The sequence below is a fragment of the Haplochromis burtoni genome, unplaced genomic scaffold (genome assembly GCF_018398535.1).
Source record: "Haplochromis burtoni strain Fernald_Lab_line unplaced genomic scaffold, NCSU_Asbu1 Contig_189, whole genome shotgun sequence".
NCBI classification, from domain to species: Eukaryota; Metazoa; Chordata; class Actinopteri; order Cichliformes; family Cichlidae; genus Haplochromis; species Haplochromis burtoni.
The window spans coordinates 28,820-46,255 of record NW_024582550.1 but is presented as its reverse complement, the minus strand read 5'-3'; the positions used below and the strand labels follow the sequence as shown (position 1 = coordinate 46,255).

The window sequence follows — 17,436 nt, the reverse complement described above, 5'->3', positions numbered from 1 at the left end:
TCATACACACAATAATAACATGGACTGAACCACCACTCACAACCACTAGCACTTTATATAGCTTCTGTAGAAATTATCCACATATCTCACTTATCTTAACTGCACTACTGTATAATTCTGTGTAATTAATTAATTTTTTCTGTGATTGTAATGATTCCTCTGTGCTCCAAAGAGCTCATTGGTGCATTGAGCAAAATTGATGTGTGGTTTGCACTTTAAATATTAAATGTGAATAAAGGAGTAGAGTAGCATGGATATGAGCCCTTTGAAGGTCTTACAAGAAATCTGTGTTGATCTCCTGTTTTCAACAACTCCTTCATTTAAGTGCTGTAAAGTTTGAATAAATGAAAACATATGTGATTCTGCTGGAAAAACTTAACTGAAATGTTATTAAACGATGCACACGTTTGTATTTGTAGTTGCTCGTGCTGATCTCTGTAAGTGCGACACTGCCTGCGTTGCATCGTTGCATGTGACACTGTGGGCATCTGTGTTCAAAAATAAAACAGATGTTTAAAAAAAAACATATCTCAGATCTCATTTCCTTTTGTAGCACTTATCTTTCATGCGTAATCATTCTGGTTTCATAGAAATATACTGTACTAGTATCTGTGGTACTGTGACAGCATTTGCCTTCCTCCTACATAAATGTCAGAATTGGCAGGCATTTTAATTTCCAGCAACCATCAAATATACCGTTCCCCTTCATACGGCAGTGAGCCAGGCATGTGGAGGTGAACAGTTAGCAGGATTCAAGCTTATCACATACGCTTTGTTTCATTTTTTTAAATCATAGATTTGAAGCATTTTACACTTAAACAGAAACAAAGGTTCAGTGTGTTGGGAAGCGGTTAGCACTAATGCTTAACAACACCAAGGTTCCTGGTATAAACCTCCAGATTAACTAGAACTTTTCTGTGTGGAGTTTGCATGTTTTCACAGTACCCGTGTTAGTTTCCTCCCCCAGTCCAATAATCTGTTACGTATGCAATATAAACATCACGTTTTCCCCTATGAACACGACGATAAGCTCCAGCGCTCCATGACCCAAAGTTAGAGAAGTGGTTAAGAATTGTATATTGACTTTTTTCTGTTCCCTACTGAAGTGCCTGGGATTTTAAATGTGATTAAAAGCATCTTAAAGATTCGCTTCCAGTATTTCCTGAAATAAACTCATCTATTTAGTGTCTAATTAGTATTAATTCAGCATTAGATGGAGTTCAGTAACAATCCTTAATAATACAGACACACATGCAAGTTCCACTAAGCTGCTCCTCTGAACCTACTGACGTAGTTTCAAAGTGTAGGTGAAGTTCCACACTCACGGGGGATGTAGGAACTGTGTGCGTGCGTCTGTAACGCTGCTCGGCATAAAACACACCGGCATCCACAAAAACACGCTCTGACAATTTCAAGCAGGTAACCACAAAACCTCACGGGCCCACACCTTTTCATAGTTATGCATTAGGTGATGAAGAAAAAGGTAGCATTTGATATTTGATTATTATTATTTTCCACTACATGCTACTGTTTTCCACTGGATGTTTTTTCTGCTATGAGGGAACAAAACATTTAACCCCAAAACCAGTCATATTTTTCAGTTCTTATTGGGTTCAACCTTTTAGTTTAACGGTCCAATCTGATACCTATTACATTATGTTTCTGGTACAGCATTACTGTTTTTCTCGATGATGCTTCCCTTAGTAGCGGTAAGGTGTTCACAAAGAGTCTCAGTGATCTCAGACAGAGATTTCCATCCATTTTCCAGATCAGCTTTGAAACTGAAAAATGTAAATTGCATTCTGTGAAAAAAATAATCTAAGGCTGAGGCTTTTAATCAAAACTTTTATGCTGAATGTCAGCCCAAAGACATTTAGCGCTTTCTAAAAATAACAGCCACAGGTTTTGCTCCACACGTCTTTATCGTGATTGCCTTTAAAGATCATTAAAGCCTCGAGAACAACAGTAGGACGATAACAGGTTGTCTCTCACGTGTGAACAGAAACTCAACTGCTCAGTGGTAGTGGCTCAGTGGTTGATACTGCCACCTCACAACAAGAAAGCATTGGGTTTGAGAATCGGTCCAGATGGTTTCTGTGTTTCGGCATCTCATGTGGGTTTCCTTCACAATCCACAGACATGCAGGTCAGGTGATATGACTACTTTAAGTCGCCCACAGGCTGGCACATATAGGTTCACATCACAGTGCATCACGAAAGTAGTTACATCCTCCCACTCTCTGCCAGAATCAGCCTACAATAAATTTCCCGGTCCATGTTCTTCTTTTGTCAATAAACTCAACCTGAAGTGACGATTTGCTGTGTGTGTTTTGCTTTTTTTTTTTTTTTTTTAAATCTGTTGATTCAGTATGTCACTCCTCAATATACACAGCTTCTTAAAAATAATGCCTATTATTTCCAATATGTAGCCTATCTATGCCTTTAGTTGTCTTTACAGACAGTATAACCGGCCCGATCCATTTAGCATAGGCCTTTCATAAGAGTCTATTGTAGCAGTTTAGCAAACCCCCCAAGGCCCACCATCCATCCTCCAGTTGGCTAACTGTTATTCATTGAAACTGATAATATATTATGAGTTATTTGCTGTGATGCTATAGGGCTGCAGGCTTGCCTTGGCACATTTGTTCAATCATAACGTGGTATTAGCATGACAATAGCTTTAATCAATCAGTTTTCTCTCATTACTGTACGGCAGCTCTGCCAGACATGATAACAGCCTGTAGTGGGAGTGGACTGCTGTTCATCAGGTGTGACAACATCATGACATTTAGGGGGTGTTGTTTCAACTCTTGGATTTTAAAGTCAAGTTCTCAGCAACAAATGAGAGCGATAACAGTAAAGCTTCCCTCTGGCAGAAGTTGTATGTTTTTTCTGTTTATATTAATTATATCTTAGTTTCATGTTGTTTGTGGTTTTGACAAATTTTCCTTTTAGTATTGTGATAAAAACGGTCTGGAATTGACTTGATCAGAGGAGCTGACTTGAGGTCTCTGATATTTGTTGCAAACAGTAAATTTGATTTAACTTTAACTCAAATATCTAAAAATGCAGAAAAGCAAATCCTCAAAAATTTTATCAGTGATATTTTCGTTCACTTGTATGTATTTATTTCTGTTATTGAAGGTCACGTTTTTATGCTCAGATGTTTGGCAGGATTCAGTGAGTGAATCTAATCAGCATCATTACAAATATTAAGTAATGTCAACTGTACCCTCATACACACAATAATAACATGGACTGAACCACCACTCACAACCACTAGCACTTTATATAGCCTCTGTAGAAATTATCCACATATCTCACTTATCTTAACTGCACTACTGTATAATTCTGTGTAATTAATTAATTAATTCTACAACTGTTTATAACCTGCATAGTTCCCATTTCTGTATAGCTGTATATCTCATATTTCTGTATAGTTTTTCATATTTATATCCTGTTCATAGCCTGTACACAGCTTGTACTCACTACAGCCTGTACACACTTATAGTTATAGCATATTCATAACATACCTTCATACCGTGTACATTATAACATACCATTATAGACCCATTTCTGTAATATACTTACATATCTATATTATTGCTAATATATATTGTAATATATCTATATCATGCCTAAAGTACTTCTGGATGGATGGAATCTGCATTTTGTTGCCTTGTACCTGTGACATGTGCAATGACAATAAAGTTGAATTCAATTCTATTCTATTCTAATGTCTGCTATTACGTATGTCTAACATACTGGATGACTGTAAACTTTATCACAGTACTGTAAACTAACCACTAACCACTATCTTCATGGAGACTTTGGTATACTTTAATGTTTTTTTCTTCACAAAAACAACATCAGACAGGAAAATGGCATGTATAGATCCAAAATCAGATTTAAAAAAAACTAAAGTGAATGTGAACCTTAGGTTTAATATTTTAATTTCCATTTTATAAAAGTTTCTTCCGAAGTATTGTGAACATTCTCGAGCATCTGCCACCTCTCTCTCTTACAGTCCCACATTATTAAAATGTGTGACTAAAAAAATTAGTCAAAAACAGCAGCTGTACATTTTGCTTTTAACATTTTGAGACAAACTGCACAGAAGCAGCTTCTGTGCTGGGTGATGTTTGTTAGGCTGTTTATTTACTGCATTTATGCTCACTCCCTTTAAGTAGTTCGCTAAGTACTACAACAACCACAAATTTACATCTGCACTGTGAACAAATCACAGGGATGAGAAGTGCAAAGGAATGTGGTGAAGTCAGCTATGAGCAGTGTTGGGTAAGTTACTTTAAATTAGTAACTTAGTTACATTACTAGTTACTTCTATCAAAAGTAACTCAGTTACTTCAAGTTACTCGTTACTTTCAAAGTAACTAGTTACTAGGCAAAGTAACTTTGGATTTACTCAGAATTCTCTTATTAATGTGTTGCTTCCCTAACTGGATACCCAGCAAGATTGCCAGTCTTCGAGCTTGCTTACACGTTAGCACTATCCTGCCACAAGTGCACTGTGCCACCTACCAACAGAAAGGAAAAAATAATGTGCATATTTCCACAAGAGAAATCCCACGCCTGGACCGTCGTCGACTGCCGGCATGATTCTAGCCTACGTCACAGCATCATGTGCGCTTTTTACATCCAACACAAAAACTGCAGTTGTGGTGCTTTCGATTGTACTCAGAACTCGGAAATTCTGCCTTTCGAGTAGGAAGATGTAGGTAACACCAGACTGCCAATAAGCTTGTGTCTTTTTTTTTCATTGTAGCTGAAGTGCGGTTCCTTTTCAGCTCAATACAAAACGCGTAATATTTTCTCTGAGATGATTCCGATTTTTTACAGCACAGCTGGCAACTCTAATAACTAACCTTATGAACAAAATAAAGTTCAACATCAGTAACATCATAGCACCCGCCCAGCAGTATAGAAAGTCCGTCATGCTAGCTAGTAGACAGTACGAGTTATTGTAACTGACTGTAAAAAGTCAGCACAACGAAAATAAACTCCACCTAAACTTGGTTTATATCTGACCCAGATAGACTGCAGGTCATAACATCTTACCTGAAGTTCAGTTCACCTGACACTCGGACCGGTGGCCGCCTCGGCTCTCTCCTCCTCCCCACCATCGGCCCACCGAATCCAGCTATGGCTGCATATGTGTTAAGTAGTAATTTCTTTTTATAGAGGGCTAGCAAAACAACCGTTTTCGAGGGCATTGCCATATTGGAATCCCGACTTCTCTGATGAGACTAACCAGAATGCCGTTTACTCGAGGGTCTGTGTTCCGATTTCTGAGGTAGGTCGAACGAAACACACAAAGTAACAAATAATGACCCTATCGAAATCCCAGTAACGATTAACGCGTTCTGATTTTGGCATAATAACTAGTTACCGTGCTCGTTACCACAATAATAATGTAGTTATTGTAACGCGTTAGTCCCTACACTGGCTATGAGATGCCATTATTTTCTTGTTATTGAGCAAGTAGAGTTCAGTAATAATGAAAACAACACCAGACTGGAGCATATTATGAAATAAAGCCCCGATCAAAAGTTTAAGACTGCTTTTTGCATGGCTGGATCTTAACAAGGTTCCAAGTAGAGCTTCAACATGCAATAAGAAGAACTGTGAGTAAGACCAAACATTTTTTTGAGCATGCAGTTTATTGAAAACAACGCTTAAACTGAAACAGGCTGTTTTACAGCTGATCAAAAGTTTAGGACCACACCTCCAAAAAACCCCATAAATCCCCAAAATATAAATCAAAGTTCCAAACATGAACTCAGTAATGAGTAGCTCCACCATTATTGTTGATCACTTCAAAAATAGGTTTCCATGAGGTGAGTTTGAACATTTCCCCAAGTGGTGAAGATGCCTGCACGAAGGGCATCTACTGTCTGGACTGTTGTCCATTTTTGTATACTTCCCTTGCCATCCATCCCCAAAGGTTCTCAATTGGATTTAAACAGGGGAACACGCAGGATGGTCCTAAAGAGTGATGTTATTCTCCTGGGAGAAGTTCCTTGTCCTGCAGGTATTGTGTACTGCAGTATTGTCCTGTTGAAAAACCCAGTCGGTACCACAAAGATGAGGCCCCTCAGTCATGAGTGATGCTCTCTGCAACATCTGGACATATCCAGCGGCCGTTTGACGCCCATGCACCTCCTGAAGCTCCATTGTTCCAATGAAGGAAAAAACACCCCAGACCATTATGGCCCCCGTCCACTGTGCCGCATAGAAAACATCCCAGGTGGGATCTGCTTGCCATGCCAGTAACGTTGGAAACCATCAGGACCATCATGGTTAAAGTTTTTCTCATCAGAGAATAAAACTTTCTTCCACCTTTCAATGTCCCAAGTTTGGTGCTCTCTTGCAAAGTCCAAATGGTCAGTTCTGTGGCGTTCAAGGACACGAGGCCTTTGCAGATGTTTTTTGTTTTTGAAGCTCTTCAGTCTCAGATGCCGTCGGATGGTTACGGAGTTAATGCTTATGCATTTCAACAATCCAACCATGTTCAAGGAAAAGTTGTATTCTTTTGCCTTTGCCATCAGAACATCATGACAGTGTGACTACCTGACAGAAAATGACAATGAATTCACATTTTTGCACAGATTTGGCCTTTTAAAGGCATGTGGTACTAAACTTTTTATCAGGACTGTAAATCATTCAGTAGTAATTTGTACAAAACCTACCTATCAGATTTAACAATTTATTAACTGGAGTTACTTGAATGCTGTGCCAGATCTTTCCAGCTGACTTTGACCCCTGTATGTGTAAATATGTATATATATCAGAAGGGAAAGAACCATTGAAAGAGGAACATAACTGCTCTGATCTGTGGGGCATACAGCACTACATTATTAAAGTTTATCCTACAGATGCTTACAATTTGTTTATTTCTTGTATTTTAATTCTAAACATGTACACAGGATAGCTTTTACCTGACCAGCATGTGCAGTATGGATGATCGTGGCTGTGGCAGATGCTTCAGGCCCATCCAAAAAGGGCACAACAGTATAGGGCACTGATAGCTCAGTAGGTAGAGTGGAAGCCCTGTGATCAGAAGGTTGGGGGTTCAAATCCACTGAATGGGCACCTTGAGGTACCCCGGGCACTAGATTGCTGACTGCCTACTGCTTCCCTGAGTGAAAGGGGTAAATCCAGTAAGGAATTTCCCCATGGGGATCAACAAAGTATACATTATTACAGTGCCCCCTCAGATTTTTCTAGTGTACTTTTACAAATATCAATTCAATTTAAGTCACGCAACTTAATAATTAAAATATTAAATAGCCAAAACGATACTGTAGGAACAGCCAAGCATGTATTAATTATTCAGTTAATAATAGCTTACCGATTATACCAACATGACTGATTTTAGTGCACAGTGGACTTTAGTGGGAAGTTAGCTACTGAAAAAGGTCATCATTAGCACATGAGGCAGACTTAAAAGCATTTCACTTGAAATTTGCAAAACAAATTTGCTATAATTATTTCGTACATTTGAATACCGGTTCTCTTGGTTTCCCATGAGCTTCTTTATACTTGGATTTTTTTGTGTAGGCTGTAGAGATAGCAGCATTGATTTGTCTTGGGTGGGTTGACCTTATCTAAATTTAGTAACCAACATTTGTTAGCAACCCACTGATGTAGGTAGGTAGTTAGCTATAAAACGTAAATAAATAAATAAAGACTTTACACGGGCCTATGCTGGTTTAAACTTATCATTTTGAAGGAGTTAAAGGAATCATCTAAAAATACTGATGAAGTCCTTACATGTGGATTGCCTTTGAAGCAGTGTAGATCTTGTCCAGACCAAGACCAGGTTATCACAGAAAGACCACAGCAGGCGAGCAGGATCAAAGGACACAATTACAATACACAAATAAATTAGACAGTCTGAGGTGATACATATTCTCTGTACTGATACACACCCAAGATAAACACATTAATACTTTCCATTTTCCTTTTCTGTTATTTGTAGATTTGACATCACCTTAATTTAAAATATTCTGTAACATATTTTTTATCATCCAATACCTGCTCATTGTTTTCTTCTTAAATTTGCCAGCATAGCATAACAATAACTAAATTATGCTGTGAGTATAATTGTATAGTATAGTATATTCTTCAGTTTAAGCAGTGCTTAGGTTTTCAACTATTAAACCACACAGGAGAAAATGGAGCAAACACAGACTCATTATTTTGTAGTAAAATCAAAGGAACTCTGCATAAACATGATGCTAGGGTTCCTCTTTCAGGTGTTCGCCTACTATGGAAACTATTGCTCATAAAAGCGTTACTTGTCATTTGCGAAGAATGTCAGGGTGTGTCCTTTGTAACAGGAATCATGTCTATACCATAATCAGAACGACCACAATTGATAACATTTGCCAGTTACTGTTGTTGGGAGACTAAACAAATAAAAGTGTTAAATGATTAACTTCGCCCTGGGTTTAGGGTGTGCACACTAGCTATTGTTGCTACTAAGATAACGAAAGTATGTGGTGTGTCAGGGACCAAGCAGTAAAGCATAAAGGACACAGGTGGTTTTAATTCAAAAAAGGGGTTTTATTGACCCAAAAATATGAAAATATATTTAACAAAGCCAAAACTTAAACAGGCAGACCAATAAAAGAGGTCAACTCAATAGACTAAACTCAAGATAATAATAACAGATAATAATTAACAATAATACAAAACAATTAAACAAACATGAAACACCCCCCAGGCAATGAAGCATGTGGTGCAATCCAATTAGGCTGTCAGTGGTACTTCAGGTCTCCCAGCCCTTTGCCACACCTTTTGCCAGACAGGAGGAGAAGCCAACCCCCAGGTAACTCAAACAAAGAAAGATGTATTAATATAACATAAAACAGAACTTTGACCTTGCAAGGTTAATATGTGTGCACGCCATATAAACATTGGAAGGTGTGATGGAAAAATAAATACATTTAATAAAGAAACAATATTGAACAATAAGTAGAATATTTTAAAGTAGTGACTGTAAATTAAACTAAGGTGAATCAACGGGTGGTGAGGTGTGGAGCTTCGGCATGCATACAGCTGCTTGACTTTTTTCATTTTTGCATCCATCATGTCTTGATTTGTGGTATTTTTGTAACATTTTCTAATCCCACTCACCTTTATCTCCTCACATCATTATTTCAGTTCTTCCACTAAAACTAACCGCATAAACTGCCTCCTGGTTTCAAAATGACTTCTAGGTTTCCTTCACAGTTATCCTTCCTATCACAACAAATAGGAAGTTATTAAGCTAAAGTGACCTTGAGCAAAACAGAAGATTGGAGCTCTACTGACCTCTGATTTTCATCACATCTCAGTCTCATAGATAAAGAACAGATATTCTAACAAGATCACTCAAAACCCTCACAGGTACTGTCACCTCAGCTCAAGCGGAAAACTGTGCCTTGAAAGGAACAGCTTTTCTGAGAGATGAATGGAGCGAGAGAGGAGAGAGAGAGAGAGAGGACGTGGGGAGAGATGTTTCCTGGCAGGCTGGGATTAGATGCGCTTCCATAAATATGCTGGGCAGCTTGGTATACTTTGTGCCCACTGGTAAAAATAGGCCTTCTTCCCAAGGGAAGTGATGACGTTTGCAGCCTGCCTGCATCACCAGCCACGAGTCGGCTTCATCTTCATACTGGAACAGCACAGACACATTTGTGGGGGGGAGGGAGCATCAGTGATCACCATGGCAACACATGCAGAGTGACGCAGGTAAAGGCAATAGAAAGGAAAAGAGGTAGTGATTGGCTAGCAACTGCTGTGGTGTGTTTATGTGTGTATGTGTGGGTGGTAAAGAAGAGGAGGAGGACTCAGTAGCCCAGAATTGAGATTAGCATGCACACACACACACACACACTCTCACACACTCAGTGTCCAAGTCTGTTAGCACGGTCAACAATTCAGCCTAGGAATGAGATGATGTGATTTAGCACGCTGCTTGAGCAGTGACTTCAGAGGCAGAGGAAAATTGTGTTATTTGCCTCCCTCACAAACACCATCCTGGATATTATGCATGCATACATTTAGGAAGAAACATTCCCCACACTCTGATTAAATGCTCTCAAACTATGCAGATGTTCTATTTCAGTCCTCCTAAATTACACCTTGTTGACAATATGGTTAGTTTTACAAAGCTTTGTGTCACATTCTTTGCTGTCCTTTCTTGTAGAATAGCCTCATTTTTGTCATTTTCATTACAGTCTAATATAAATATGCTTTTAATGTTAACGTGTTAGACATATAACTGAATTTACAAATTATCAACACTGTTGCCAAAAAGCTGAACATTGTGACATTTGCAGTGATGTGTCATTTTTGTTTTTATATTCTTAGCATTTAATAAAACGAAGAAGGTAACAAGTCACTCCAGAATGCTCTGCAGTAGTTTGGTACTGTGTTGGGAAAGAGTTTTAGCTTGCAAATAAAAATGAAATATTAAAATGTTTGAAGATGAGGTAGGCTAAGTGATCATTTCTGGGGTTTTTTGTTTTGTTTTGTTTAGCTGAAATTGCAGTTCTTGATCAGCTGCAGTTAATATGTATGTATATTCAACTATTTGTGCAATGTAACTTTAACTGCTCATGACAGCTGAATATGAACGCTTTTATGTTTTACACAGTTGAGGGGAATTTTAGATTGATCAATACTGCCACCTAATGGCCACAGTTGAAAATGTCTGCAGACAGCTGGAGAATTTTTCTCTAAATGCATGAAAAGAAACATTGCTGTAATTGATGTTAACTTTCCATCTAATTTCAAGTTGAAATGCAGGGGTATTCAAGTCTGACCTAAGTCTTATGTCTGAAAGACTGCAGCAGTGCTGCAGTTGGTTTAATGTCCTACTGAAACATTGGTTACATCAAATTGCTTATCAATCTTAATACAAATTCAGTGCAGCCATGACTGAACACAGTAGAGTCATAGATAACTATAAAACAACCACAATAACGTCACTATATCAGCACAAGAGGTCACTATACACCATACATTTTCTTCCATAGCACACGCCTTACAACTTTTCTCTGCAACAGCAGAGGGAGATATTTCATTTCAATTCAACTAAACTAAAAGCCTAAACCTTTTTAGGATGTAAAGCAATTTACATAAAGTGTAGCGCTATTTGATTTGATGCATTTCATTTAAAAAAAAAAACTGAAAACTGATCAAGTATTTCAGATTAATCAATATCGTCCCTACCTAATACCCACAACTGAAAATGTCTGCATTGTTGTTACTTTAATTCTTAACATTGACTGAAATAATCATTGATTGTTTTTACAGGTGAGAATGAATTAGCAGTTATGTTAATGAAAGATTAATAGTTTAGAAACAAGAACTGAACAATATCCTTCCTTCCACGGTTTTTTTCATTGCAACTGTAGATGTCTGTTGTGAAAAACAGCCGCACCCTTTACCGTAAATGAAAATGAAAGTAATTATTTGTCTGAGTAAAGAACAAACACACATAGCAGTTCAAATATTCAATGACAACTATGTAAGGAAGAAGCGCAAACGAGGTAGGTCATCTGCCGATTACCTTTACTGAAATTAATATTGCATTATGCTGCTTTTAAGATTCAAGTATGCAGTATTAAATATTAGGTTACATATCCTCAATGTGTTAATCTTTAATAGCATTAAGCGTTAGACTACTAACTGAAACGTAAGGTCTCCCCTTTCATCCTGTCCTATATTCTAGTTGAGAAATAAACAGGAATATTTTAGCGAGGCAAAATTTAATTGTTACAGTGTTTCTATATACAAAATATCGGACGACCTAAATTCATTTGTAAAATATAAAAAAAATACAATTGTAAATAAACAAGAGAAATAGCTAATGAATTTGCTGGAAGAGAAAACACAGTAAACCAAAATATGGAATTTAAAATTTTGAAATCAGCTACACTATTACAGGAAGTGAAAGCGAAAGTAACTCTGTGTAACCACTAAGTTTTATAATATCAGTCCTCGATATCGGCAGCTGCTTTTTGCAAAGCCTTAGAGTCATCTCAGATTATTTGTTTGTGTGTTTTAGGTTTAGGTGCTTTTTAGGTGTAACTAATTATATATATATATATATATATATATATATACACACACACAGCACCAAAGTCTTGTTACTGTGGATTGCTTACGGAGAGTGAGTTTAAAAAGATAAACATATTAAAAGAAAAAAGATTGTGTTTTGGAATAATCAATACTGCCACCTATTGGCCAAAACTGAACATGTCTGTCTTAGTTCTTTATCTAGAAATACAGAATCTGTAATGAAAAAGTATTGTTATTGATAAGGACAGACCATAAAAATCTATTTAGCAGTAGCAGTAAGCCATTTCAATTATTTCCTTTTCCACCTTTCAAATGTGAAGATATGGGTGGGCAGAGCAAACAAGTAAATAAAAAAAAAAACCAGAAGAAGTTTAGATTCTGTGTGATAATTGGAAAGCCGAAGTAGACACACGTGTTATTCAAAGTCTTTCCCTCTTTTGTAGCTTTTACAACAGTCCAGAACAACACCACTTGAAATGATGACCTCAATAATTAAAATGTTGCACATTTTCAAAACTGTCACCAAAAAGTGAACATGATGAGCCATCCAAAGATATGTTTATGTGACAGAACTCTCTCTCCTAAAAACGCCAATCGTATCCAGTTTTTTAGGAGACAGGAGTGTTCTTTGGCTCTTCACCTTTAACACACTCTCTCTCACACACACACACACACACACACACACACACACACACACTCGTGTGACCTATATATAAAATCGGAATTCAAGCTCTGACAGGAAAATCTTGTCACTGTGGATTGTTGGTGGATAATAAAATTAAAACAGCTCGAGTGTTTTAAAATCCATGATTACTGCCATTCTACTTCTAATACTTTATAAGGGCATTAAAATGCCCTCTCATTTATGATTTTGAAACAGGCACATCATGGCTTGCCCTAAATGTGGAACTAAACTCGAAGGGTCATTTAAATTCTGTCCTGAATGTGGCTTCAAGTTATCTGCCCTGACTGAAAAAAGTGCTCAAGGTAGGTGTCACATCATAACAGTAAAAATTATATTAACACTAGTCCAAGGAGTTCATTTGTGGTACCACAGGTGAATATTTAACAGGTGAGAAAAAAAAACTTTTGCCAAATTCACCATTGTTTGATATATGTAACTAACCAAGCAATAATGGTTAAACAGATGGTGCCACATCAGCACATCCAATTTCAACCACTGCTGAGGAGAAAAACCAAAAGGAAGATCAAGACCATGCTGTTAAAGAAAGCACTACTCAAATACAGGTGACAAGGCTGAGAAATACATGTTATATTTGTGAAGTTACATATGTAATAGGTAATTTATCCAGCAATTTTGATTGAGAAATAAAAATAAAAATCCTCTTTTTGAAAGTGAAACCAAGGTTTCATACCAAAGTGATCAACTGCAGTAAACAAGCTCTTAAAAACAGAGTAACCAGTTTCTGCAGTCCTTCCACATTCAGCTTACGCAAATATTTCTTGTTCAGACAGTGTGCTAACTTACACGTTTCACTAAGTTTTGAGACTGCAAAGATGAACCTTATGTTTGACATAAAAAATGGGACAACTTTTTATGTGTATTAGATTATTTGTATTAAACAAAAAGATGTTTAATTTCTGCCTCCAGAGAAAACTAAGATATACTTATCAATTTCAAAATGGTTTTTGAAGAACTAACAATGTAGCTTTTTTTTCCAGGAACAGTTGGCCACTGGTGAATCAGAACCTACCAGAGAGGATGCTACATCATCAGATATCATTACAGGCTCAGCCACAGCAGAAAGTGGAATCACATCCTCATCTCTCCATATGACACATTTGGAAAGTGAATTACCTGCTCCCCCTCAAGTTACAGATACTTGCAAAGAGAAAAATATGCCAATTGCTGTGACTGCTGAAAGTAATTCTGAATCATGCAATAAGCCAACAACACCTGAAACCAACTTGTCTGTTTCCACAATACTGCCATCCCCTGGAACTGCAGGTGGCAAAATACCAGCACATGAAGCAGAGAATGCATTGAGTAACAAAGACGACAGACCAGATGAACATCAAACTGCTGCTGACAAGCTAAGTGGCATTCATTCTGGACTCGTGTCAGAAACAGCCTCTACTGCTCCTGAATCAACTAAGAACAACACCCCAGAACAAGTTACAGACAAGAAAAAATCTAATGAAATACAAAATCCATCAGGGAACTCAGATGTTAATAAGAACCACACAAACACAGAACAAAATAAATGTACAAAAAAGGCTAGCAGGAAAGAAGACAAAGTAGTCAAAGACAAGAAATGTTATTCAAATGATCAAAATATCCAGAAAAGACAGAAATCTACAAGCCTCAGCCTACCAACAAAGGGAACTATCAAAAGGACCAAGGTATTGTAAAGTCAAACAGAGTTTTAACCCTCAGACTAAATTTTGCACAGAAATGCAATATCATAATAAGTATATGTTATCACGTTTTTATTATTATACATAATATAACAATGAATATGTAATTTATCTACCGATGTTTATGAAACTTCCTTTTTCTGAATATGAAAAACTGTTTTGTTCTCTTTTTACACCAAGTTTATCCATTTCAGTCAGGCCAGTTTGGGTTGCCATAAAGCTGTAAATACTTTTCCGTTATCATGTACATTTGTATGCTCAAAAAAGTGGTTAGAGATGTAAGCTACCATGACAATAATCAGCACATCAAATTTTAACCACAGCCGAGAAGAAAACCCAGTAAGACGATCAAGATCAGGCTTCCAAAGATGTTAAAGAAAAACAAGAAAACATCGCCCAAGAAAACTAAGGTATTATAAATTCAAATAAATTGTTCTAACTCTTAAACTGAATTTATACAAAATGCAAAATCACAACATCAGTAAAAATATTATTTTCTTTTATTATAGTCATGTAATGATTTTGCCAGTGTGAAATCAGTTTTAATTGTGTAATATTAATTAATGGTCCATTTTGATATACAAATAAAAGTGAGTGAGAGAGAGAAAAGAGGACAGTTAGCGAATCAGGAAGTGCAGAGTATTGGTAAGGATTAGTAATGAGAGCTATGATACCTGTAGAGGTATGGAAATGTCTAGGAAAGAGGACATTGGACCCTTTGAACAGACTGTTTAACACACTCTTGAAGAGTGGGAGATGCTTGAGGACTGGACAAGAAGTGTACAAGGAGTTGAGAGATGAATGACAGATGGATTCATAGTGGGGGTGTGATTACATCAGGAATCAGGTGGAAGAGAGCTTGGAGAGGTGGAGCTCTGGAGGAAAGAGGAATTAAAGTCAGTGGACGCAAGACGGAACACCTGTGCGTCAATGAGAGAGACAGGTAACAGTAAAGCTGCAAAGAGTTAGAGGTACTGACAATTTCATAAGGAATTCTAAACCTACCCAGGTTTTTATGTTTTGACCTTCTATTTTAAGGACAGTGACTTTACTTAAAGTAAAATGTGGTATATAAATCAAATTGCAGTTTAAGTGGCAAGGCTGAGATTGTGCAGAGGAGAGATAGTGAATATTTTGAACAAAGGATGTTGAAGATGGAGCAGCCAGACCGAAGGAAAAGATGAAGACCACAGAGAAAGTTGATGGATGTAGTGAAGGAGGACATGTAGAGTGTTGGTGTGACTATGACTAACTATCTGATTCCTGTATGACTTTTAGAACGTGATTTTCTTTCACTGTATATGTATACATTATGGTATATAAAATAATGAAAAATATATTCTACTTGGGACTTTTTTACTCATCAACTTTCACTTTTTCAAAGGTTGCTGATATTAATTCAGACGAGAAGACAGATTCAGAACTGACAGAGACACAGGAACGGGGAAACGAAGATGCAGGTATCTACAGGCAAACAACTTCCTGCCTTTCTGGACCTCAAGTGGAAGAGAATATCTTGATGCCATCCAGTAAATTTCAGATACCAGAAGAGTAAGTGACAGGACTACAGTATGTATTTGACATTATTTGACATATTAAACTATGAAATTAACATTATTGCCATTTTTTCCTCCTTTTTTCCAGTTCATCAATCAATGAAGAAATACTGGTGTACTTTCATGCTGTCATTTCTAAAGAATTTCATTTGGAACCAGAGAAAGACATTGTTGTCTTAAAATCTGAAGTGTTGTTTGGAAGCTGGGATGGTTTTACTGAAATGTTCCCCAGGTATAGCTTAATAGTTTTTATAACTAAAAAAACAACAGAGAGAGAGAGAGAGACAGACAGAGTTTTACAAATTCTACACTGAGAATCAAAGAGACTGAATTTAGACTGCAATTATTTTTAATCATATTCCCTTTTTTCCCCCAGGAACAATTATTAGCCTCTGTGGAATTATTAGTTTGTCACTTCTCTGTATGTTCCATCTCTAACAAGAATGGTTTCTGTTTAATAGCCCTTTTGGGGAGAACCAATATCGTATTGAAGGACAGTATCGGATTCCCAAGGAAAAAATTCAAGAGAGCATTCCCTACAAATATGCAGTTTACAAAAAGGAGTATGACTTTATCTATGAGACCATCTACCAGAAAGAGAAAAATGACCACATCAACAGGTGCCTAACCATCAATCCAGAGCTTTTAACAGCAGAAGGTATTTTGAATTTTATTGACGCAAATGTTCACATATTGGTTTACTACATTTGCTAATAAATGCAACAGCACAGTGTGCTATCAATCGAAAAATCTAGTAAATGAAAAAAATACCATGTTTGGTATGTTACCCTCTTTCATCCTCATCCCTGCCAATCACTGAGATGAACACCTTTTTCAGTAGAGAGATGTTTATTCCATTTCTGCTGTCTGTAGAAAATGTTTCATTGGATTCAGGAAATGACACTGGAAATTCACACAGATTGGGTCCAGGGACACGATGATTCTTGAAAAAGTAATCAGTGTAGTATTCCTTGATAGTTTGTCATCTACAGGGAAGACGCATTTTTGTTCATCAAATGGACAGTTTGATAAATTTAGAGCAGCAGCAGCAAAAAAATAAAATAAAATAAAAATCAATATACCACTCCACTAGCTCAGTATATACACTGGCCTGGTCCCGGACAGGGGGGTGGGGGTCATATTTTGTTAGACCGTGTGCTGTCACGATTTGGCACTGATTTTTCAGACATGTTTTTAGCTGAGGTATCATTTTATCTCCAGTATTTATTATTATTATTATTTATTATTATTAACCTTTATTTAACCAGGAAGATCCCATTGAGATTAAAAACCTCTTTTTCAAGGGAGACCTGGCCAAGATAGGCAGCAGCAGATGTCTCACAGTTACAGAAATTACTCAAACACAGGCAGCAACAACACACATGCAACAAAAAGTGAAAGAATACAAA

General features: G+C 37.1%; 1 protein-coding gene across 3 annotated transcripts; it reads left to right on the top strand.

Annotated features, from left to right (window-relative positions):
* Positions 1-11,439: 11,439 nt before the first annotated feature.
* Positions 11,440-17,288, top strand: LOC102298558 (E3 ubiquitin-protein ligase rnf213-alpha). 3 transcript variants are annotated; one of them, XM_042225920.1, is made up of 8 exons: positions 11,440-11,560; positions 12,973-13,079; positions 13,240-13,340; positions 13,776-14,145; positions 14,793-14,881; positions 15,856-16,022; positions 16,116-16,259; positions 16,489-17,288. In XM_042225920.1, exons 2-8 carry the CDS (start codon positions 12,980-12,982, stop codon positions 16,739-16,741), a joined length of 1,224 nt encoding a protein of 407 aa, XP_042081854.1. In that variant the 5' UTR covers positions 11,440-11,560; positions 12,973-12,979; the 3' UTR covers positions 16,742-17,288. The 3 variants fall into 3 exon arrangements, with proteins under 3 accessions (XP_042081854.1, XP_042081853.1, XP_005934981.1); XM_042225919.1 differs by having other exon boundaries at positions 13,782-14,456; positions 14,795-14,881; positions 16,489-17,287; XM_005934919.3 differs by having other exon boundaries at positions 13,776-14,456; positions 14,795-14,881; positions 16,489-17,282.
* The last annotated feature ends 148 nt before the right edge of the window (positions 17,289-17,436 follow it).